Here is a 25,344-nt window from a genome sequence, read left to right on the forward strand (position 1 = left end):
TATTATGGTAACTATTATATAGTATTACCACTGTGCATAAATTTATCACTCTATTACAATATAATGTATGTACGTATATATTTTATTTTATTGTTTATGTGGATTTGTAAACATATGTATCTTAAACAATTTTATATAAATCATATATTTGATGAAAATTGTATATTCGTATATATATTAATGATTTTTTTTTTGTTAGTGTTTTAATTTTTCTCTAAATTTATGTTTTTCTTTTTTTTTTTTTTTCCTTCTAATTGTGACTATTTAGCTATTTTTTGTTTAACTTTGTATCATAAAATGAATAAATAACTGGATAAATAAATAATTATAAAAATCAAAAAAATAATGAAGAAAATAATTCCAAATAAACTATAAAGTTATTGCAAAAAAATTAAAACGAAAACTCTAAAAATTTATGTATACGTACAAAAAAAGGTTTAGTATTATGGAAGATAATATTTTTACCAACCTACTTAAAAAAATACATATAGCGCCCCAATTTGTTTTTTTATTTTTTTTTTATATTTTTTTTTCCAAAAATGTTATGTAAAAAAAATGTGAAAATAATAAATGAACATTTTAATGATATTTTTTATTTATTTTTGGTATACTCTTTTTTATAAAAATTATTACTTTTTAAATATGTCTATATATTTTGTAAAATTGGCAAATTAGGGGGATAAAATTTTATACCTAAAAATGTATGAAAACTTGTAGGGTCACATTATATTATTTTAATATAAAATAGTAAGAAAATATTGGGGTATAAAAAAAAAATAATAATTGTCTCAAGTCACCAAAATTGGGATAAACATTTTTAAATGTAGGTAAGTCTATGCCACTACAATATGGATGGACTTACATATGTCTGTTAATAAGAATGTTTACACTTTCACAAGCATATAATTATTAAATATGTTGAGAACAACTTTCTTGTGCAACAATAAGTTAGCTAGTATAATTTATAATTCTTTCTATGAGTATATGAAAAAATTAGTTAACCAGCGGGCTTATAAAAACAATTAGAAAAGGAGAAAATAACTGATATACAATCAGTGATCCTTTTTATAATTTATATTTTTTTATTGAATTGGAATGTATTTAAAATTTTTTTTTAATTTTTTTTCGACAATATATATGCACATGCAACAATGGGCGTGATAATTAAAAAAGGGGGAAATAAAAAAAAAGAAAAAATATATAAAAAGAAAAAATTAATTATTTACAAAGGCACATATGCAACAAAGGAAAGCACACCAATCATAACTAAAATTTTGAAAAGTTTATATCGTATGTATATATATAGAGAGAGAGAGCGACCATAGGTTTGTGCTTGCATTAGTATCTTGTCATCTTCTCATCTTGTCATCTTTCTTATTCTTTGGATATAAAATAGGGATAAAGGTGTTACTGATTTACGATTGGGGGGAGTTAAATATTTGCAGCAACCATTTTTTGATTATCCTTTCCAGCGTTACCATACATGGAATTATTGTTATATTGTTTGCTTCGTTTATTTTTATTTTTTTCATTTTTATTTTTAAATTTAATATATTTTTGAAAATGTTCATCGGATGATGATCTGTTTAGCATTTGAACTAAAAAATTTGATCTCATAGTTAGATTTTGTGTTTTGTCAATAACTTGTTGATATAGGTTTGGTGGGGTAGTAGAAATTTCTATACAATTTTTTTCACTATCAATTTTGGCATCTAATTTTGCATTTCTAATAAGATTAACAATCCATTTTTCAGCTTCATCTCTTTGTAAATTAACTTGATTAGCTAGCATATCAATATTAATAGATTTATGTATACGACAATAAGTTTCAAACATAATAAATCTGCTTTGTTCTTCTATATATGGTTTTAATTTAAATAAAAAAACATCATTTTGACATATATTTCCAATTTCTGATATACATTTTTGTGCCAAATTAAAATTATAATCGGTAAAGATTGAGATTAGTAAAGAAGTAAATGAATCAGTATATTTTGATTTTAATAAATTTAATGTATTTAATATAAGCTCAAAATGATCTTTTCTATTACGATAAAATATTGCATATACACAATAATATCTAATTATATGTGGGCATATTAAATTAAGTATTGATAGATTTTTTTCATCAATAAACCAATCTTGTAAAACTGAAAATGTATTATTTTTAGGATATATATTTTTTACATACATTACATGCATAAAAAAATGAAAGATTAAAATAAGTGCCCAATGTATTAACCAACTTCTTTGTAAAATAATTTCATGTTTTGTAACTTTTTCTTTATTTAATAATTGACTTAATTTTATAATAGTTTCTACACATACATTTATTTCATTTATGATTTCTTCTTTTATAATTGTTTTATTATCATCATTAACAGTAAATAAATATTCATCATTATTTATATTTAGAAAAAAGCTATTTATAATATTACTAATAATACCCCAATAACATATTCTCATTTTTGGTGATTCAGATATATTAATAATTATTTCAGATATATTTAATATATATAATAATAAATGTTGTTTACTTTTTTGATAATCTTTTTTTTGATAATAATATCTACTTAATTTTAATATTTTATCATCAATATTGTCTGAAAATTTATATGTTTTATTTTTATCTATTAAATATGTATTACACCATTCTCTTAAACCCATTATACTTTTTTTTTCAACCGAACCTCCAATTTTATTTAATTGATCATTTTTATATTCATTCATTGCTTCTTGAAATTCTTCGATTTCAATTTCTAAACTATCTAAGCAATTTGATATAACACCCCTGTTCCCATTTGTAAATTCATTTTCAATACTAACAATTTCTTTTTCACATCCTTCATTTATTAATGCTAATTGTTTATCTAATTCATCTTGCTTTAAAACCTGTATCGAAAAAATGAGGAGAATTATATTTAGTGTACTCATCATATGTAAATTCAGTAAACTAGCATAGGAGGGAAAACATAAATGTGTTTTATGCATGTAGCATAAGTAGGTAATATGATCCATTATTACACTTTTAATTTTTTTTACTTACTTTGTTTTCACTGAGCCAAGCGAAAATGATTTGGGTCATGTGGGGATCCAAGTAGGCACAAACTTTTCCAATAAAATTTGCTTGGTCATTTTGAGTAGGTATAGAATTTTCCATTCCATCCATTTTGATATATTTTATTTTTATTTTTTTATTATTATAAATTTGTAAAATAAAAAATAATTTTTACAAAAAAAACTTTATTTTATATTTCTTCAATAACATCAAAGTTGTATAGTTTAAGAAAAAAAAATTATATATATAAAAGCTTGCAATTCAGAATAATTTTGTTTTAAGGTTATTTTCAATTTTATATATGTAGAGCGTATGCAATTTTTTTAGGAATTTTTTAATGTCCCTCAAATATGTATATAAGGGAAAATAATTAGAAATTTATATAGTGTAACTATATTTTTTTAAAATATTTTTTAAATATATTATTTGTAAAAGGGACGAAAATCGTGTATATACATTTTTCTTTCTTCATAAATTCGTTGCCATATAATATTTTGTTTTACAAAATGTGGAAAAAAAAAAAATTGAATTTTTTGATATTTTTATATTTTTGCCATATAAAATATATATGTACTATTATAATTTATATTAAATAAAAATTAAGGCGAAAAAACAAAGGGGGCAGTGTGAAAAAATTATAAAAATTTGTAGGCGTGAAAATATTGCATATATATATGTACATAATTAATAACGTCAAATAATGACTATGGTATTAGGGGGCCAGGGCAATTTGTATATGCATGCGATATTATATATATAAAAGAATGAGGGTAAAATTTACATTCTTTTTCAAAAAAAATATATATACTTATTGAAGTATGCTAGATCATTGTACAAAAAATATATCACAAAATTATAGGGTAATATTTTGCTAATAATATAAATATCATTGATTATTTTTTAATTTTATAATTTTTATATAGCATAAGCATACGTATGAGCCTATATAATTTATGACTATTGATTAAAAATTGTACCAATTTTTTGAATGGGTAATGTTTCATGTACATTTGGGAATTGTGATTTTATTAAATAATTATTTAATATATTTTGTACAAAGGATATATTTGTATTTTTAAAAATCGTTTTTGAATATTTTTTAAATATTGATTTATATGGATAAGCAGATTTAAAAGATAATAAAATTGTCCATAAATCATTAGTTGAAATAGTTTTATCTACTGGTTTGATAATCATCATTTTGTATTTAATCGAATTTAATTCTGCTTTTAAATTATTTTCAATTATAAGAATTATAGAATTGTCTTTATTAGATAGTCTAAATTCGACCTCATACAAATTAAAGATCAATTCAGTATGGGCTCCCATTCGATTTTCATTATTATTAATTTTTTCTTGGGATAATTTTTTTTCGCTTTTAGAATTCTCTTTATGATCACATTGTATGGTTTTGTTTATTTTTTGGCTGTTTTTTTTTGAAGATTTATTTGTTGCTTCGCTAGTAGTAATAGATGAACTACTATTACTAAAATGTTTTGACTGGGGTAGATTCCTTTTTTCATTTTCTATATTTTTATCACATTTTATTTCATTCTTTTTTATGGGTGTAATAGAAAAATTAGGATTATAAAACTTTATTTGCTCAAAATCGATATACATAGTAGTTACAAAAGATTGAACTTGATTTGTGTCGGATGTTTCTGAATTGGTTGTACTTGTTACATCGTCTGAGGACGAGTAAGAAGATAAATTCTCTAAATTATTTAACGGATCTTCTATAATAACTTTTATCTGAAAATATTTATTACATAAGTGTTTTAAAATTTTAAATGAACTATCTATAGATAGTAAAACAGGACCTTTAGATGTTATTGAGCACATTTCAACATATTCTGGGCGTGTTTTAAATTTGATTGGTTTATTACTATATGTATGAGGGTCAAAAATTGTATTTTTATCTTCCTTTTGATATATTGTATTTTTATATACTTTTCTATATGCTTTACAAAATATATATTTCCCTAAAGATTCAAATGGTATTTGAAAACACATTCCTTGAGATTGTGGTAAAATTTCATGTATTTTATTATCGTTTATATCTAGGCCAATAAACCATTCTATTTTATGTACTTTATATAAAAAATTGTATTGAGAAGAGTCTTGAAAATGTATAACATTTTTAACATACATATCACCTTTTATACTTATTTGATTTGAATTTATATTTGGATATTTATTATCTTTATAATTATAAGATGTTTTATCGATTATATTTACTTCATGTAGATATACACCACAATTTGTTTTGTATGAATTTCGTTCGGTATTTTCAGGCTGCTCAGTTTGTTTATGTTCAACATATTCTGGTAAAACAACATCATCTATTTCTTTTTCTTGTTTTGGTTTTTCCAATGATTTTAATATTTCTGTTAGTTTAAATGTTACCTCTTCTTTTTGATTTAAAAAATGAACTTCTTGATCTAAGACTATGGGTTCGATATGGTTTTTCACAAGACAGTGTTTCATATAACTGTCCTTTTTATATATTGCGGATATTTCATTTTGACAAGGAAAAGGAATAATATTTTCATAGCTCTCATTTTCTTCGTTCATTTTTTTTTCGTTTTTTTTCTATTTTAACATTTAAAAATATTTATAGAGCATTATAAATTGAAAATGAAAACAATTGAATATTATTAATATTTCATTATAAATTTTTCATATATAGAGAGTGGAAATAGTGATATTTGCTAGACAATTTTTGAACATTGAAATTGTGAGTTAATTATACTATGTGAGAAATACACACAAAATGGTTGATTTATTATGAACAGCAATAAAAAATACAATAATATTATGAACAGCAATAAAAATAAAATGTTGGCTAGTTGAAAAATTAATTAATGTATGATTAATTGTTTTTATTTACATTTAATTGTCTGGAAGAAGTTGGATAAGAATGTAGATAGATATATATCTATGGGTATTGACTTATAAATGTATGTTTCTGAGGAATAATAACTCCATTTTCTTATATATACAATAATGTATTAAAAAAAAAATCTAGCGAAATTCTTCATTTTTTTTATTGAAAAACAGGTAGCTATATTAAGCTAGTATTATTCATATGAATTGTGCATGTAACATTGATATTAAATAATTAAGGGAAATGGTAAAATTAAAAAAATGTAGACTCAATTATTGAAAGAAAAATAAGGAATATGGATATGTTTTTTTAAAATATACATTTTTAAAGCATCATATATATAGTGAAAGAAACTTCATTTTGTCATAAATTTAAAAAATTATGAAAATTATATTTTTTCTGAAATGAATAAAATATATATATATATACATAATATCTTATTTAAATATGAAATTGCAACCCAATAGTGATATTAATTATGTTCTATGATTAATTCAGACAACATAAGTGGGTTATTCCATTTTTAAAATAACAATTTTCTAAAATTTATCAAGTTGAAAGAGAGGATTTTTGTTGATAATTTACCAAAAAAGACATTTAAAAAAAGGAAATATTGGTTGAATTATTTTTTAATATGAGTTTTATTTAAATGCTAATGCGTGCATTAATGTAAAATATAAAATTGGTTATTTCTTTTATTTTTTTAAATATATTTTGCTATAAATTACAACAACAGCATAAGACAAACCAAAAAGAGGAGAAATTGTTTCTATTGTCTATAATAAAACAATTTAAAAAATTCTATTATAAATATAAAATGTAAAATTGTAAACTGTTAATTTTTTTGTTTTTCACCAAGTAAAAATATTGTGTCTTTATATATATGCATGTCGCAATTTTACTATGCCCAAATATGTTTTAATAAACTTTTTGTTACAAAATAAAATTAAAGATTATATAAAGAATGAATTGTTCCTCATAAAAAATGAATATTAGCGAAACTAAAATATATAAAAATTTTTTTTCATAATTTTTTTACATTCAATAAATATTTGCATGATAATATTTGATTATATTAGTATTAAAATTGTATATATATTTTTATCATATATGTTAAAATCTATAAAAAATGACAATATAAAATGACAAAATAAAAAATATATTTTTTTTTGTTTGAAAGTGAAATATTTCGTTTCTATTGTTAAGTTATTTCATATATATATTACGTATATTACATACAATATTTATACACACGCAATATATACTGTGTGTATGGATTTAAGCATAAGACTATCTATATACAATTGCATTGGATTCCATAAAATTAAAATGTGTTTATATTTTATTTAATGTAATAAAGGGAATAATGGAATAAAATATTTTTAAATACTATTACAGCATTTTTTTTTTACATATTGATTGCATGTGCTTAGGATATATAATTTTTATAACGTCCATAAAATATATAAATTAATAATGCATTAATGTGTATGTAATTATAAAGACAGTAAAAATAATACGATTTTTAGCACGAAGAAACTATATCACTAGTTAGCACAAATACATTATATATATTTTTTTTCTTGCATTTTTCTTTTGTAAAATATTTCATGATATTCTTTATAAAATAGTTATTATTATTTAGACAAAAAAAAAATATGTATATATATATATATATATAATAAAACGAAATATTGAAATATATAAAAAATAGAAAGTTTCGAAGAATAAAAATTTACACAAAGAAAAGGATGTATTACATATGTTCATTTATTCATGCTATATTTTTTTTTTCACGTCATTTTTAAAAATATTTATAGCTTTAAAAATAAATTTGTAGTTGTCTTAATTTAGGATTTTTAAAAATCATTATTTTTTTTATATTAACAATTTTTTTTTTTATATTTTTATGAATGTTGTTTCATCTACATAGTGTTATATATTATGCATTTTTTATATAATATCGTATAGTGATTTTTTTGGCATACCAAGAAAGTTTAGCTTAATAAATAAAAAAGAAGATAGCCTCATACATACATATGTGTTTTAATATTTATAGCTTGGTCGTGACGCTATAATTTTGTTGATCTATTATATTTATTACGTTTATATATTTCGATTTTTTACTTGCAATATATTTAGTTCATTTTTTTTTTGCATTAGCCCATTTAATGTTTCCATAAAAGTGGCATAATTTTTTATTCCATAAGTCCACAGATTGTATATGCATATATATGATAAGAAAAGTGAGTGTTTTTGAAAACTGGAAATAAAAGAAGTATAATAATAAAATACTACTCTTATAAGGAGTGCAGAAAACTGGGTAGTGTTTCTACCAAGACATAATATACATTTTTTAGATTTTATATAAGACAAGTACATAACATACACATAACATATACATAATACATACATAACATATGGCAACTATGCTGGGTTAGTTAAAAATATATATAAGGTGAAATGAAAACAAAAATTTCATTTTTATGATATTTTTTTATTTCACTTTAAAAAAAAAATTTATATAAAATGTTCAAGCTAAAAGGGAAGAAAAAAAATAATACATTAGATAATGAAATTATTGAGAATGGGGATTCCAGTTCTAGTGGGAAGAAAAAGGTTAGTAACGAAAAATCATAAACTTAAGACTTACAAATTAGTTGGTTATTAAAATGATTAACTAATGGATAATATGTTTCTTCTTTTTTGCATACTATTATGTTTCCTTATTTTTAAACATTGTTCTTAATGTTGTCAAATTGGTAGAAATTGTGTAATAATAAAACCTATTAAATAAATATATATATATTTTTTTTTTACCTTTAGAAAAACAAAAATAAGAATAAGAATAAGCGAACTGGTGAGGACAGAAAATATTCTACAGATAAAAATGTTTTAAACAATGAAAAAAATAAAAACGATAAAGATATATTAGATTCAGTTGAAATAAATGATACAGGAAATATAATTAGTGATGATCCAAATGAGAATTATGGAAAAACATGCAAAAAACAAAATGGAAAAAATAAATTTGTTCATCTTTTACCAGTATTTTTTATATTTATTTTATTGTTCGGAATATACTTTATATATATAATGGTAAGACTTGTCTCATTATTTTTGTTAATTTTTGTATGTACATATGTAAACAAGTGTATAGGGTCATATTTCTTTCCTTTTATAATATTGCATAGAAAATATTTATTATTTATTTTTATTTTTTTTAGTATGATTGTATACCATTAGTTGTTAGAAGTTACAAAAAGGTGTACATAAATTATGATATGAACTGGTAAGTTGTTTGAAGTTTTTCGAGTTATATATAGTCAATGCATGTTATGTATATATGTGTGGGTAGACAATTATTTTATATATTTTTAATTTTTTTTGATTTTTTTTTGATTTTTTTTTTGGCTGTAGGGGAATAGTGAAGATGTCTATTTTTCACTTTTTTTTGTTAATGTTTTTAATAAATTATATATTATCAATAGTGACTCCCCCTGGTTATATCCCAAATACAGAAGAATGGGTGTTTAAAGATTTTGGGGAAAATAATTCAAATGATATAGATAATTATTTAATAGAAAAAAAGAAAACAGGTGAAAGACGATTTTGTAAATGGTGTTGTAAATATAAACCAGATAGAGCACATCACTGTCGTATATGCAAAACATGTATTTTAAAAATGGATCATCATTGTCCTTGGATATATAATTGTATTGGATATAATAATCATAAATATTTTATGTTGTCCTTAATATATTGCTCGATTACTACGATTTTTATTTCACTAACTATGCTTAATAGTGTTATTGAAGCTATAAATCATAATGAGGTAAATAGCCAAGAGAAATTATTTTAAAAAATTGCAACTATCTTTTGTATTTCTCAGATGTAGTATAAATATATGAATTAATTTTTATTACAAATTTTTTCAGACTCCTTTCAATGATTTATTTTTGCTATTATTTGGAGAAACCCTAAACTCGTTCCTTGCTTTGATTGTTACATGCTTCTTACTTTTTCACTTATGGTAAGTTATAAAGGAGAAGTAATTGAAATATTTATTTTTTTATATTGTTATATTGGAAGTGTGTGGAAATTACTCATAATGTTTTGTGTTTATCCTAGTGTAGTAATATATATATGTTTGTGCTAACTTTTTTAGGCTCACATTTAAGAATATGACAACAATTGAATTTTGCGAGAAGAGGACAAACTACCACAACCAGTCTTACTCGGTAATGCATGCAACGTATATACGGCATATATACAACATATATTTTTTATGGTTTTTTTTATGTCTTTTTTTATGGTTTTTTTTTCAGAAATTTTATAACAAGGGGTTATATAAAAATTTAAAGGAAGTTTTTGGAGAATCGCCCTTTTTATGGCTTCTTCCAATAAGTAAGTTAATTATTTTTAAGTTGTCACAAAACAAAGCATTAATATATATATGTGTGTGTGTTTATTTTTCCATTTAAAAAAATAAAAAATATGTATATCTTTAATTTTTAGACAATAAGAAAGATGATATAATATATTTCAGTAAAGGGAATAGCAAAGAATATGCTGCTAATAATATAGAAGAGACAATACCAATAAATATAAATATTTAGAGATTTAAATTTTATATTGCTTTAAATAGGCTTTTGAAATTCATAATTTTTTTAGTATATAGTAATAGGAAAGGATAAAAGAATAAATTTTTGTTTGAGTTTCACATTCCCTTATTATGCTTGGAATTTTGGGTGTTTTATATTTTTTTTAGATTATTTTATTTCTTCATAAGAATTATTTCTGTTTTGTAATTCATTGAAATGTTAGACTTTCTTTTTTTTATGGTATTATATAAAGAGGATATAAGAATTTTAATTATATATACATATGCATAAGATCATGGCAATCTGTGTGCATTTTTTTTTATATATTTTTGTTAAGACTTATATATTTTTTATTATGTTTAAGACTGTTTTTTAACATTAATTTTTTCATTTATTTTTTTTTTTTTTTACATATTATGTGTTTTATTTTCCATTGTACCCATCCAACTAATATGTATTCCGTTTAGTAATACAAAAATTAAATGAATATATATCTCACAATAATTTATTTTGCATTTATTTAAAATAAACATTTTAATATGCATATATATGTATAGAAGTTTGAAAAAAAGGCAAAAAAACAAAAATATATTGCTATCCTTTGCATTTATTTTTTTTTTACATACTTCGTTTGTTTGTGGACATACAAAAATGTGTAACAATATATGCACATTAATATTGAAATATAAATGTATTTTAAATTTAAGGACAATCTACATTTTCAGCATTCACATAATTAGGTTATGCTTACTATTATTTTATGTTATATGTTTAGGATAAGAGTGTAATATTTTATTTTTACAACTTAACCTTCTTAATAATCTTTAAAAATAAAGTTTGAGGATACATAAAATAAAAAATTCATAAAAATGGATAGCTTATTAAATGAAAAGAAAAAATTTATTAGACATGTATTATCAAATGCCCCACCAGGAAAAATATCTGATTTGATATCAAGTTAGCTATTTGATTATGTGTGTGTGTAAATATATAGTGAATCCCTGTTAATAGTATAAACATATTTTGCTAGTACCATTATAATGAATAGAAAGAATATAAATAAGTATGTTTTAATTTTTATTAGATTTAAAAATAATATTTGGATCAAATGCAATTATTCAAAATTTTATAGAAGATATTATATCAAATTATAATGAAGATAATCATATTTTAATTCCATTTGAAAATGATGAATATGTAAACTTGATAGTCTATATAGAAATAAATACATGCTCTATAACATCATTATTAGTCTATAAGATATATGAAAAAATGTTTCATTGTTTTTAATTTTCAGATTATAATTTGTAAACAATCTAAAAGTGGAAATTTGTATCTTCACCCCAATTTAAAAATACTAGCCAATGTTAATCATTTGAAAAGGGTATAAAAATATGGAAAAAAAATAAAAAAAACTTATACATGTATTTTATTATTTTTAATATTTAAATGGTTATGATAATATTACGTATTTGTTCATATAATATATGCACATTTCAGAAAGTAATTGATACAACCCCATTGACAAAATTTGATTACTCCGATATTTTAGAAAAATATAGGTAAGTGTGTATATACTAATAAATTTTTGATAATATTATTTTTTAGTGTCATAATTTCATTATGTTTCTATACTTAAATAATTTTTCATTATTTCAATAAAAACAAAGACAAGCATGTAATAACAAATTAAAAGAGTATGTTGATATTTATTACAAAAAATGGAGTGAACATCAAATTGAAAATTACCCAATAGTTAACATAGGGTCTAAGCATGGACTAAATGTAAAATGCGCTTCATCGGTTTATGCTTCTGAGTCTGAGAATAAATATAATCTTTTTTTAATCATATGTTGTGATAGATATTATTTAAAAAATTTTCAGTAAGAATAAAAAAACATTTGAAGTATATTGCTTGAACATACAATGGGGTTATATATGCTCTTAACTATATCCAATAATATAATAAAATTTGTTATAATTTCTCAAGAGCATTATGATTAATACTTTTTTTATGAAATATTTCAGTGCAAGTTCATGGAGAAGCTCATGGGATGTTAACTTTTTAGAAACAGATCAAGAGATAGCTTTGATAGTAAGCATTACTATGCATATAAACACGTATGTATGTATATATATATATATATATTTTTTTTTCATTTATCGCTTAAAGGGTACCATTGATGTTGTTTTGACATATTTTGAAGATGCAAACATAAACTTTAAGACACGGAAAGTGTTTGAAAAAAGGGTTTCCGTTACTAATGTATAGAGAAAAAATTATAAGGCAAAGAAAGGATTATCATTTTTTATTTATATAATTTTCTATGTTTTTGAAATTTCGGGTTTCCTATATTGTGATTTTTTTTTTTGCTCAGGATGTTGATAGTTTCGCTTCAAGCATTTTATCAGTCATACGGGAATGTGAAAATGATGTACTTTATGATTTAAACCATTTTATTGGCAATACAAGTGCTTATTAAAAATATAGATAAAAAAAAATGGTGTTAATAATTTAGTTGTGTATTGTTATAATATTGTTTAAAAAAAAGCATTATTCTATGACATGATGTGGTTTATTTAATTTATTCAGGTAATGATTTAATTAAAAATACAAGAAAAATAATACCATTAAATGGTGATAAGTTTTATTGGATGGAGACATATGAGGATATCCCCACTCAAATTAAGTTAATATGATACATAAAATAATGAAAATATAAATTTATTTATGAAAAAGATAATATTTTATATGAAACTTAAAAAAATAGCACATTTAGTCGTGCTTTGTCTTTTTGGATGTTTATAAAAAAAATTAATCATATACAGTGTACATGTTTGCAAACATTTTTTTGAGAATGCACATATATTTATGGAAACATAGCTGCACAAAAAAAACATTGTTATATGTCAGACTTTGGAGTGAATAAAAAACAACATGTATTGTTTCCCTTTTTTAATTTGCTTTGATCAAAAGTCTTCATTGTAGTCTATTATTCATGGTTATGATTGTTTTTTGTTTTTCTTTTTTTTCTTTAAATCCTTTTGGTCTAATATTTTTACATAAAACTTTTTTTTAGTAACAGTTAATTTTTTCAGATCGTTCAAATTGTTAATTTTCATGGATTTCATTTTTTTCTTAAGTTTCTGAGGTAATGAATTCTCTAACGCTTTTAGTTTCATAAAATTCTTTACATTATTTTCTTCTGCTTTTACTTTATTATTTTTTGTTTTTTTTTCATTTATTTTTTCTTCCAGCTCTTTTAATTTCTTGCAAGATTCCAAACTTAAATCTTCATCTTTTATCATTTTAGAGAATTATTCATTATTTGTTTATTAGCAATTTGTTTAAAAACAACTATATTTTGAGTAGTAATTTTTATATTTCTATGAATTGAAAATTTTATATGTTAATTAGTATAATTTTACCTTGCTGTTCAGGTATATTATCCCTTAAATAACAATTTTTATTGCTATGACATCATTTAATAATGTTTTTTTTCTGAACATACATAATATTTAAAAAAATAAAATAATTTTATATATGCAAATGTTTTATAGGTAAAAATTGTTGTTAGTATAAATTTTTTTTATATAGTAATTTAATTTTTTAAAAATGGATCGAGTATCGTTTTTATGTAATATATGATATATATTGAAAAAAAGTATCCCGGCCAAAGGAATATATAAATGGGCCTTAACATTATGTATATTTAAAAGATATGAAAAATGTATTTTGTTAAGTAAAATTAAAAAAATTCGTTCTATATATTTAGTATGTTAAATTGGACTGGTAAAAAATTTTTAAGATAAAATTTATAAAAAGTTATATGCAAAAATTTTTACAAAAAAAATAGTATAATATGTATCCTATATTAAAAATAAGATATTAGGTAAAAAACATGTTTTGTTGTTAAATAAGGGTATAAAATTCTGAATATTTTCCATTGGGTATATATGCATAAATATTGGAATGGATATTTTCTTCAACTATTTAGACAAAAAAAAGTAGTATGCTTATGTAAATGCATTCAGTTTGTTCGGAATATTAAACTATATATTTTTTAAAGATTAGTCAACATTTACAGCAGTTGATGTTCGTAAAATCTTCAAGTCAAAAATTGGTTTATTCGTTGCAGTTGTTTGCACTGAGGCAATATTTTCTATACAAGCCATATTTTTACTAACTCTTGCAAATATTGTGTGTTTACCATCTAAATGAGGCAAAGGTGCCAATGTTATAAAAAATTGAGATGAATTTGTATTGGGTCCATTATTGGACATACTTAATATTCCAGCTCCTGTATGTTTTAATTCTTTATTTATTTCATCCTCAAAATATTCACCATATATACTTTTTCCACCTTTTCCTGTTCCTGTTGGATCACCACCTTGTATAACAAAATTAGGTATAACTCTATGAAATATTGTATTATCATAGAAACCCATTTCACATAATGTATAAAAATTTAAACATGTTTTGGGGCTATGGTACCAATATAATTCTACTTCAAAGTCACCTAGATTGGTATATATAGTTATGTAACCTCTTTCAGTATGCCCTTTCAATTTATAATAAGCAATTTTTTCTTCCAATGATTTTGTTTTTTCAGAAACTACATTAACAGTATTACTTTCCTCCTCTTCATCATCACTATAGCCTTTGCACAGAGTAAACATTTTGATCAATTTATTTAATGATATACTGGTTTTATATATTTCCCTAATATTAAGAAAATATTGTGCTATTCGTACAATATTTGTTTTGTTTACAATTTTGTGAATATGTTTTTATATAGGACTCATAAAATACATATTTGTGTAGTAACTCTGGAGATAGAGAGTATGGTGTTCATAGGGTTATGCATTTTATATGGTTAAGATTTAGGTACAAAACATATATGTATTGTATATTTTACATGTTTCAAGTTTGGCATAAATAATAAAATATATATTTTTTAATTATTCTTAAAAAGTTTGGTTTATAAATCTGCAATATTTTTGTGTTCGTTTTGTTTTTTTAAAATAATTACGTCATTTTATGCATATTAATGTATTTTCACATTAATTGTTAATAAAGTTAAGAAATATTTAAAAAAATTATGACCTGTTAATAAATTTATTGAATTATGTAGGTTTTTTAAAATGACATTTTTTAATAAATTATTACATCATTATTATGGTTATACATTAATTTTTTTTTGTTACAGTGTTATTTTCCCTTGATTAATTTGTTTAAAAAAATAGAACAGTATGGTCCCTATAAAATAAGGTAATATATTAATGGAAAAAATATAGTTCTTTATTTTCACATTAAAAAATATATTACTTTTGGAGAATATAAATAAGTTTATAAAATATTTCGCTTAAAATGATGGATGAATTATGGATATATTAATTTGGAGTTAATTATAAAAAAAGTATGTTTAAAAAAGTGAATGTTTAAAATGTTTTATACATGAGAACTATTAAAACATGTAACAATGTAATATTGTTGATAAAAAATTATGATAATTTTAACAAAAAATATAAAAATAATAAATATTATCAAATGAAGGCTATTTGTTAACTTTTGACATGTGTTACATTAGTATGAAAAATGCACATTTTTTAAAAAATCAAAGGATATTATAATTATTATACAAATAAATAATCAGACCATCGTTAGCACATTTTATGTAGATCTGATAGGAGGGTGTCTTTTTTAAAGGGTAATTATGTATTTTTCATTTTTTTTCCTTTTATAAAAAATAGCAATATTGTGAATAGGCACGATATTTTATACATTGGTCAAATATGTTCAAAATATAAAGCATGGAATGACATAATTTAGAAATAGTATCATATTTATATATAGAAATTAAACTTGTCACTTTTTATAATAATAAAGTTAGTGAATTTATTTTGTTTTGAAAGAATATAATCATCGACTTTTTGATATATCTGTTGTTGTATGATGTTGGGAAATTGTTCGAGTATTAAATTTGCAGAATTATTTTGATCATTAGATGGTGTCATTATTTGTGATTTTGGTATTACATAATATGGTATTTTATTTAAGAATATTTTACTAAAAATACTTGTAACATTTTTAAAATTAATATTATTATTTACTAATGATTTGTCTATATCTATTAAAAGAAGTTGAGATATGATATCTTTTTTGATTTCTTTTTTTTGTGCTTTATCTATAGCATTTGCAAAAATATTTTTATAGTCTTGACCAATTTGATTTTCATTTAATAAAATAAAAAAATTGATAAAATTTTTTCCACTTAAATTTAATAAGAATTCACTTAAAAAAAATAATTTTTCTTTATTATTAAGGGAATGTAATTTTTTAATTAATTCAATACCTTCTAAATTATTTTTTAATATTAACCCACATTTAGTATATATATTAATATTATTACAAACATTAACATCAATTTGTTTATTATTAGAATCTACAACGTTAAATTCATTTAGCATCGTTTTCATAAAACTTCGTCTGCCTGTGTATATATATCCAACAACACCATATGTAATTTTTATATCTGAATTTACTAAATTTTTCAAAACTTGTTTTATATTATAATTGATATTATTTTGATGAAAATTATCTGCATATGTGCCAATATGATTATTATATTGTTGATTATGGTTTGTGTTCTTGGATTGATTATTTTGTTTTTGTAAATACTGGGCATTATTTTTGATATTACAAATAAATGGAATAGTTATATAATAGTTCCTAAAATATAATAGCCACTGTTTTATTATTTCTTTATCTACTAAATCGCATTTATTTAAAATAATAATAATTTCCTTTTTACACATTTTAATAAAATCAATTATATCTTTATCTAAATATATCAATGGATTTCTTATATCAACTATATAAAAAACAATGTCACTATTTTTTATTACTTCTAATAAATTATCAATATATAAATATTTTTCATTAAGTTTAGAATAATTTTCTTTTTTTGCATTTTCAAACAACTTGACTTTTATTCCATAACTTAAATTTATATATTCCTGGAAAGTATAATTACAATTTTGTATATCGATTGAATTAGTATCATCATTTTGATTTTGTGAAATATTAAGTTCATATTTGATATTATTTATTGTTGAATCGTCGAGAGTTTCAATATTAATTTCTTTACATAGATCATCCTCATGTCTGTTTTTTTTTTTTTTACTTAATGCTGCATTTTTTATATTATTTAATATGCTTTCTTTAAATATACAATCTGATATTTTTAAAGCTTTTTTTTTATTTCTACGATTATGGATATTTGTTTTTTTTACGATTTTTTTTAATTTCTTTTTATGTGCAGCAACCTTTTTTTCAATCGAATATTTTTGCTTGAGCGTTCTTCTTTTGCTTATTTTTTTCAGCTTAACCATTTTGGCTGTTTTTATTGACTAGTTAGGTAAATACGTTTATTCTGTTTTGGCCTACTTGTGTTAGATTTTGAAATATTCAAAAGATTTATTTAGTTTTTCATAACTCCGTTTTTTTTTTTATTTTGTTATAGACCTTTGGCCGATTTTTACTCGTTTATATATTATTTTTTTATATAATTAAATATTTCTACTGGCTAATTATATATCTATGCATACAAAAAGATATTTTTTTCTGTTTGCATACCAAATAAATAAAAAGTTAAATATTGTTATAAATTTATTTCAACAAAACATTGATATGGCGCTATAAATAAGAAACAACAAAATAAAACAGCTGCTTCGAGGGTTTTATATAAACATAAACACTATTATTCAAAAAAATTCATAAAATTGTAAAAATTAAATATGTACATTATTTTCTTTTTTTTTTTCTTATTTTTTTCTTACTATTTTACTGTTTCGCTACGCTTTTAATAATGGGGCAATTGCAATGAAATTAAAAATTCATTTTATATTTTTTTTCCAAATTACGTGGCTTTAATATAGCCCATATATCGGTATGTATTTCTATATACTGGCATAAAAAATATTGATGTTATATATGGGGGAAAAAATGTAGTAAATCCTTCATAAAATATAGATAAAAATATTATTCTACAATTTTTCCACATCCTATAAATAAATAAAAAGTATGCAAAACTGCTGATATTATTTGTATGGTTTATTTTATTACTTTTTTAAATATAATACAATTTAAAAAAATTTTTATTAATAATTCCATATAAAATATTTCATTTTGTGATCGTATTCAGATTAAACAGAATAGGTCAAAAAAATTATATTCATATGTATGCATAATAATGTAAATATATAAATACTTTTTAAAAAAGTAGATTTATAACAATTATTCTCGTTAGTTAGTAAAAATGAAATAGCATATAATCAATGAAACTACTACTTAGTGTTTTTATATCAAACAATGTATTGCAAATAAAAGGGCTATAGTTTTATTTTTTAAATATGTTTATAAACAATAAAAAAAAGGTGTAAATATTATATATATGTACTTTTCTTGATTTGAATAAACCATTTAGGGTATACTTCTCAAACTTAATGAGTAATATAATAAAAATAATTCAAAAAAAAAAATTAAAATTTCGTAGCTTCGATAACATCGCCTGGGTTTATATTTTCCTCATATTTGCTGTCATCTGGTTGTATCTATAAAACAAAAGGAAAAATTACGGAGAAATATTGCATATAAAATAATAATAAACAAGTATATGTCATATACAAAGGTATAATGTTTATTCCCATGCCCTTAAAGCAGGATAAACAACAATGAAGTGTTTTATTTTGTTTATTTTTATTTTATGTTTTTTTAATTAAAATAATAAATGATTTAAAGAATATTGTTAATAATATGTATTGATATTATATGTATCTTTTATATTACCGATCCTCTCATCCCACATTTTTTTGTTCTTAAACATGACTGATGTGGGTTATCTATTTTTTTAAAATCAAAAACCGAGTAACCTTCTCTGTCTACAAAATAATCTATGGTTTCACAAAAGTATGCTTCAAGCTTTGGTCCTAAAAAATACAGGATATTATTAAATATGTTATTCACCTCTTAGACGGAATTCAAAGATGTATATATGTGCAGTGTTTTTCTGCGAATTTATTTTATAAAATATAATAACCTTCTTTTTCAATTGCTTGAAAATTTAATATCATATAATTATGCATTTGTTCCTAAAAAGAAAAGATTATAAAATTATGTAATTCACAGTACTTATATATGGTAATAATATTTTTTATAATTTTCTTGAGATACCTTCCCTTTTTTTATAGCCTCATTTAATGTATCAAAAAAATATTTTTCAACACTGTGATTGCATATTCCTTGTGTATTAACGATGGAAGGGGCATATTTATTAAGAAGCTTTTCTTTTATGGCTGTTACCCATCTGTAAACAATTCATTATTTATATTGTATAAGTTAATATGACGCTTGCATATTTAGATTATATAATTATTTATTATTTACGATTCATTGATAATTGGGCGTTTTATAATAAACTTCTTATCATAACATAATCGGAGTTCTTTTTTCAACGCATTAATTAAAAAGTAATTGCAGAACTGGTCTTCATCACATAGCTGCAACATGGCAGGATTAAAAACTTATGCATAGATATAGTTGATATATACATAAAAGTGAAAATTTTTTCATTTGTTTCAAGACCTTTTCACCATGGTTTACATCAATTGGTATCTTGTCTTTATTTATAACTATTTTGGAAAAGAAGAAAATATATTTGAAACTTCATTTTAACCTTACACAATCAATATGCTAACTTTAATACGAAAGTGTTCATTAGATCTACCATTATAATTTCGACAATCAAAATACGACTCTATAAATAGAAGAAGAAAGAAATATTAATAAGAAGAAATTGTTTAGTAGCATTGCACAAATAATAATATTAATAAGGAGAAATGGAAATACTTTTCAAGATCAAATAATTTTTTTTAGACAATTCGGTGTTAAAATTGAAATTTAAGACCTATTAAATTAAAAAATATATCGAATAAAATAATTTAAACATATGGAAACATAGTAAGCTGATTATATGCTATTTGTATAATAGTATATATATTAAAATCATCTAAAAAATTAAAAGAATACATTGGTTTTTGGACATTTTAATCTACCGTATTTCTAGTTATTATGCATAATAGACAAATGTAAAAAAATATTCCTTTCATAGTATATGCCATTTTGTATTTTTAGCGGTAAATTTAATAACACACACATACAAAAAATACAATACAAATTAATTAAAAAAGTAAGAAAATTAAGAATATGACAATATTATGAAAATATTATGAGAATAACAAAAAAGGAAAGATATAAACCATATTTTACAATAGCATAGAAAATAATTTTATACTTTATCTTATAATACAACTGTTAAAAGAAATTAGAACAATTAATAATATATTTTTTTTTATAAGTTTTTTGGTGGCTATCTAGCCAATTTAAATGTATGTACAAAAAAAAAGCTAGCTAGCTAGCTAAAATATTTTAAAATGGAAATAAATGTAGAACATTGAAATGTTTTATATATATGAGAAAATTATAAATATTCCTTAATTTTCCATAAGATTAAATGTTATATTTAAAATGAGAATAATTGAATATTTCATGTATATTTTGTAAAGTCCATTTGTTCATACTTTATGAAATTTCTTAAGTTTTAAATGATTAAAAATAGGATTAATAAATAAAAATAAATTATAGGCATTGCATGTATATATGTGCATATGCATACTACAGCATGCATGACATGATTAAACGAAAACAAAAAATGAAAAATGTGTGTGAAAAAAAACATGCAAATAAATTAAAATTGATGAAATATAAGTACAGATATATAGGAAGAAAAGTGATATAAATGTATAAGTTTACATAAAGGGGTACACGATAGTAAAAAAAACAAATATGGATGTCAAAAAAAAAATATTCAAATTAACAATAGTAATGTTGAATGTACATAAGTACATATTTGTTTATGTGATTGCAAAAATATAAGTAATTTATTAATGGATGTTACATTATGAAACTAGTTACAGTCTTTATGGAGTTGATCCAAATTGACAATGTATAGTTTGGATTCACTAACAAATTGTCATACATATCTGTATCATAACTCTCTAATAAAAATATTAACCAATGACAAAGTGACTTTTGAAACCCATTTCTTCTTTTGAGTCCTCAACTTTTTCTTTACGATCGAGAATAAATATAAGAATACCTATTACGGACAAACATATGAGGGTTATATAAATAATAGAATAGAATTTTTTTGATGGGTTAACTGAAAGTTGTATTTGCCATTTATTTGCATCCTCTAATGGATATGGAATAACAATAATATGTGAATTAGGGATAATAGAAACCCACATATTATAGTAGGAATGTTCATGTGTTGGCATACCAACATAAAATTCTTCAACATAATTACTTGTTCTACCTAGACCAAATAATACATAAGGTAATTGAAGTGGTGAATGTCCTGATTGGCTTTTTTGCATTCCTATTTTACTTGATTTTGTGCCATTAGCATCTATGACTGTAATTTTAAATGTAGGACCATGAGCATTACCTCCTAAAGTTTTGGTTGACATTTTATCTTTATCTTTATAACAATCATTAACACATATACCATTTAATGCTGTTGATTTTAAGAATAATGAATCTGTTTCATTAGTACGTACAAAACCAATAGATGAATATTTTTTTACTTTGCTACTTGTTTGATATGTTCCAAATATGATTACATCTAATATACCATCTTCGAATATATCAAAAAATGCAGCATTATATACATCAGGTGCTGAATCTTCTGTTGAGTTAACAAATTGATAGTAATTATAAAAGCGTCTAATATCTGTATGAGTAAGTTCATTATTTGGATTTTGCTCGTTTTTATAAATTCTAACAAATTTTTGTCCTTTATCATTTCTTAGTGTAACAAGTAGATCTAAATAGCCATCATCATCAACATCTCCAACACTTAAGTAGCTTGGATAATTTGCATCACCTGAAAAATGTAAACCTTTATCATCTAATAGTGAAATATAATCAGGTGATAATTTTTGTACAAATTCAAAATCACTTTCTGAACATAAATTAGAAGCTAATCTACATTTATTTTCTTCGTTTTTCGTCCATGAATTTTCACATATTTTCATTTGTATATTTGGAATAAAATAAATTTTATCGTCACTAGTACAACAATAATTACATGAAGAACTTTTAACACAAGTTGGTACAACCATATCTATTGATCCATCTGCATTAAAATCACCAAAAAGAATTTGATTAGAATTAGCTGGTAACATATAATCTTCTTCAGCTTTTACATAAAGACTTTTACCATCAACAATTTTGTTGATCCATATTTCTAAAAATACTCTTTTAGTATTTTTTTTATTTATAACAGTAAAAACTAAATCAGCTTTACAATCACCATTTAAATCTACAATAGCACTTGAATTTGGATTACTGATTTCACTTAATTCATTATATTGAAATAATTCAAGACTTTCCCATAAAATACTTTTAAATCCATCTTTACCATCATTTAACCATATAAATCTGGAAAATGATTTTGATTTATTTGGTTGTTGAGCTATTAAATCTGGTAGACCATCATTATTTATATCACAAAGTAATGGATGTATGTTTGTAAAATAAAAACTTTGATCTTCTAAATCTGATATGCTTTCATCGTCTGTTTCTTTTACTTTCGAATTAAATTTTTCTTCTAATTGATTATTTTCATTTTGAATAAATGTAGCTATATATAATTTATCTTTTGAACTATCATCTTTAAATAAGACTAATACATCTAAGGATCCATCAAAATTTAGATCGACAACCATTAAATTTACTATTTTTCCTTCTAGTGTTGCTTCTGTATGATATACAAATTTATTTTCAGCTGGGTTAAATATATATACATATATAGTACTAACCACATTTGCTTTATCATATTTAAATAAAACTAGATCTGTTTTTACATCTGAATTATAATCTCCAAAATCTCCAATTTCGGCATCAATATCTAATCCTAAATCATAGTTTAGTTTATATTCTAATTTTTCTTTTGGTGTTATTGCTTTCCATCTTTCCATAATATTCCAATTATATGCATCGACAACCGATGGTATTGTTTCACCATGATTAGATATTGCTATATTTTTAATTAAAGTATATAGGAGCGATAATAATAGAAGCTCCAGTATTACAACATATTTTCCGCACTTTATCATTTTGCTAATTCTGTATTATGATTTATTTTATTATATATATTTTTTTTAAACGAAAAAAGTTTATACAAGCACATAGGTGATATAAGCATACAAGTTCTTGATCTTTTGTGTTTTGAAATGGCTGTACTTTTTCAACAATTTATAATATATTCTGTATATCAGATAAAATTATATATGTATGAGTTGAAAAATAGCACTCGCTGTACATTCAAAAGTTTTATTTTAGCATAACCCTGAAAATAAACTTTGAATATTTCCACCCTTATCTAAATTTTTGTTTTACAATTTAATTTCTTCTTGCTAAGTATATAAAATGGTTTAAAAAATTTAGTACTCTATGTGAAACGAGGCAATGTAATATATAAAATGGGGGTATTCATAAAAATTGCTAAGAAAATGAAAATTTGAATTCAAAAATAAGTGAGAAAAAACGAGAAAATATAACAATGGGAATAAAAATATAAGCGGAAATTAATTCATTTTACAATATGCAAAAAAAAATGTAGCCAAAATGAATTAATACATTAGAATTGCATATAAAATTCATATTAGTATAATCATAATATTTTAAAATTGCAAAATAAATTTCTAATAAAAAAAATAATAATTACCAATAACGAGTAAAATAATAATATACATATGTATATATACTAAAGCGTTATTTATATCATACACGAGCATGCATGTGTACATTTTAAGGGGAAGAGAATGCCTCTCCATACAAATACATACATATATACATATATATATGTATAGTTAATGTATTTATATATATTGTCTATACAACATTAGGGTATATCCTTATATTTGAAAAGCATGTTACTTTATGAAGATATAAATAAAATTACTTCCAACCAAAGAGGAAATTGAAAAAGAGTATTGGGAAAAAAAATTCACAATTTAATATAAAACAACAATAATAATGATATATTATTTTATATAAGTTATAATAAAAAATAGTTACATATATATAATATATATTTTATGTAGAATGAGTAAAATATATATATTATATATGGCATAACAATAAGCTAAGGCTTGAAAAAAATATATAAAAGCTAAAATAAATCATTTTTTAAAAAAAAAATTAATATATAATTTCGAAACATACAAGATATTTCTTGCAATAATAAAATTATAAATATAACAAAAAAGTTTAAATATTTTTAAAAAAAAAAGTGGGAATTATTTTTATATTTTGTAAATTTATTTTTAATAATGCATATGTAAATTGGTTTCATATTATGGGTAATATTTTTTTACTGTGTTTAATAGGTAAATAAATAAATTAATTTTATTATATATTATTATTTTTTTTTTAAGAAATTTATATGGATTAAATTTTATAAATAATATTTGATTAATTTATTTATTTTATTTTGATTTTTGTGTATTTTTGGTTTATTACTAATATTTTTTTCTCACACGTTTTTTTTTCTCTGGTACCCTTGAAAAGCTACACTTTGTAGATAGCGCCATTTTTAATAACATATAAGTAGCATATTATTTGAATTTTCCTTTACCTTATATATTCAAAAAAATAAGAAAAAAAT

At 22.0% G+C, this 25,344-nt stretch overlaps 9 protein-coding genes across 9 annotated transcripts; 2 read left to right on the plus strand and 7 right to left on the minus strand.

The window, feature by feature from the left end:
* Positions 1 to 1,431: 1,431 nt before the first annotated feature.
* Positions 1,432 to 3,169, minus strand: PVVCY_1204370 (eukaryotic translation initiation factor 3 subunit E, putative; the record flags this gene model as incomplete). The annotated part of the gene is made up of 2 exons (XM_008625444.1): positions 1,432 to 2,892; positions 3,047 to 3,169. 2 exons carry the CDS (start codon positions 3,167 to 3,169, stop codon positions 1,432 to 1,434), a joined length of 1,584 nt encoding a protein of 527 aa, XP_008623666.1.
* Positions 3,170 to 4,015: 846 nt separating this feature from the next.
* PVVCY_1204380 (conserved Plasmodium protein, unknown function) lies at positions 4,016 to 5,632 on the minus strand (the record flags this gene model as incomplete). The annotated part of the gene is made up of 1 exon (XM_008625445.1): positions 4,016 to 5,632. One exon carries the CDS (start codon positions 5,630 to 5,632, stop codon positions 4,016 to 4,018), a length of 1,617 nt encoding a protein of 538 aa, XP_008623667.1.
* A 2,842-nt stretch (positions 5,633 to 8,474) lies between these two features.
* PVVCY_1204390 (palmitoyltransferase DHHC7, putative) lies at positions 8,475 to 10,564 on the plus strand (the record flags this gene model as incomplete). The annotated part of the gene is made up of 8 exons (XM_037634684.1): positions 8,475 to 8,564; positions 8,772 to 9,044; positions 9,173 to 9,237; positions 9,366 to 9,780; positions 9,884 to 9,978; positions 10,114 to 10,186; positions 10,274 to 10,352; positions 10,464 to 10,564. 8 exons carry the CDS (start codon positions 8,475 to 8,477, stop codon positions 10,562 to 10,564), a joined length of 1,191 nt encoding a protein of 396 aa, XP_037490744.1.
* Positions 10,565 to 11,418: 854 nt separating this feature from the next.
* PVVCY_1204400 (F-actin-capping protein subunit alpha, putative) lies at positions 11,419 to 13,249 on the plus strand (the record flags this gene model as incomplete). Its single annotated transcript, XM_008625447.1, has 9 exons — positions 11,419 to 11,506; positions 11,634 to 11,746; positions 11,847 to 11,933; positions 12,050 to 12,111; positions 12,220 to 12,432; positions 12,578 to 12,644; positions 12,723 to 12,815; positions 12,928 to 13,021; positions 13,143 to 13,249. 9 exons carry the CDS (start codon positions 11,419 to 11,421, stop codon positions 13,247 to 13,249), a joined length of 924 nt encoding a protein of 307 aa, XP_008623669.1.
* A 303-nt stretch (positions 13,250 to 13,552) lies between these two features.
* Positions 13,553 to 13,858, minus strand: PVVCY_1204410 (conserved Plasmodium protein, unknown function; the record flags this gene model as incomplete). The annotated part of the gene is made up of 1 exon (XM_008625448.1): positions 13,553 to 13,858. One exon carries the CDS (start codon positions 13,856 to 13,858, stop codon positions 13,553 to 13,555), a length of 306 nt encoding a protein of 101 aa, XP_008623670.1.
* A 762-nt stretch (positions 13,859 to 14,620) lies between these two features.
* Positions 14,621 to 15,229, minus strand: PVVCY_1204420 (peptidyl-prolyl cis-trans isomerase, putative; the record flags this gene model as incomplete). Its single annotated transcript, XM_008625449.1, has 1 exon — positions 14,621 to 15,229. The coding sequence occupies one exon, from the start codon at positions 15,227 to 15,229 to the stop codon at positions 14,621 to 14,623; it is 609 nt and encodes a 202-aa protein (XP_008623671.1).
* A 1,167-nt stretch (positions 15,230 to 16,396) lies between these two features.
* Positions 16,397 to 17,944, minus strand: PVVCY_1204430 (nucleolar preribosomal GTPase, putative; the record flags this gene model as incomplete). Its single annotated transcript, XM_008625450.1, has 1 exon — positions 16,397 to 17,944. One exon carries the CDS (start codon positions 17,942 to 17,944, stop codon positions 16,397 to 16,399), a length of 1,548 nt encoding a protein of 515 aa, XP_008623672.1.
* A 1,149-nt stretch (positions 17,945 to 19,093) lies between these two features.
* PVVCY_1204440 (conserved Plasmodium protein, unknown function) lies at positions 19,094 to 20,731 on the minus strand (the record flags this gene model as incomplete). The annotated part of the gene is made up of 9 exons (XM_008625451.2): positions 19,094 to 19,165; positions 19,401 to 19,540; positions 19,651 to 19,702; positions 19,785 to 19,917; positions 19,998 to 20,110; positions 20,196 to 20,242; positions 20,338 to 20,367; positions 20,460 to 20,517; positions 20,666 to 20,731. 9 exons carry the CDS (start codon positions 20,729 to 20,731, stop codon positions 19,094 to 19,096), a joined length of 711 nt encoding a protein of 236 aa, XP_008623673.2.
* A 948-nt stretch (positions 20,732 to 21,679) lies between these two features.
* PVVCY_1204450 (conserved Plasmodium protein, unknown function) lies at positions 21,680 to 23,791 on the minus strand (the record flags this gene model as incomplete). Its single annotated transcript, XM_008625452.1, has 1 exon — positions 21,680 to 23,791. One exon carries the CDS (start codon positions 23,789 to 23,791, stop codon positions 21,680 to 21,682), a length of 2,112 nt encoding a protein of 703 aa, XP_008623674.1.
* Between the last annotated feature and the right edge of the window lie 1,553 nt (positions 23,792 to 25,344).

The sequence above is a fragment of the Plasmodium vinckei genome (genome assembly GCF_900681995.1).
Source record: "Plasmodium vinckei vinckei genome assembly, chromosome: PVVCY_12".
In the NCBI taxonomy this organism is placed as follows: Eukaryota; Apicomplexa; class Aconoidasida; order Haemosporida; family Plasmodiidae; genus Plasmodium; species Plasmodium vinckei.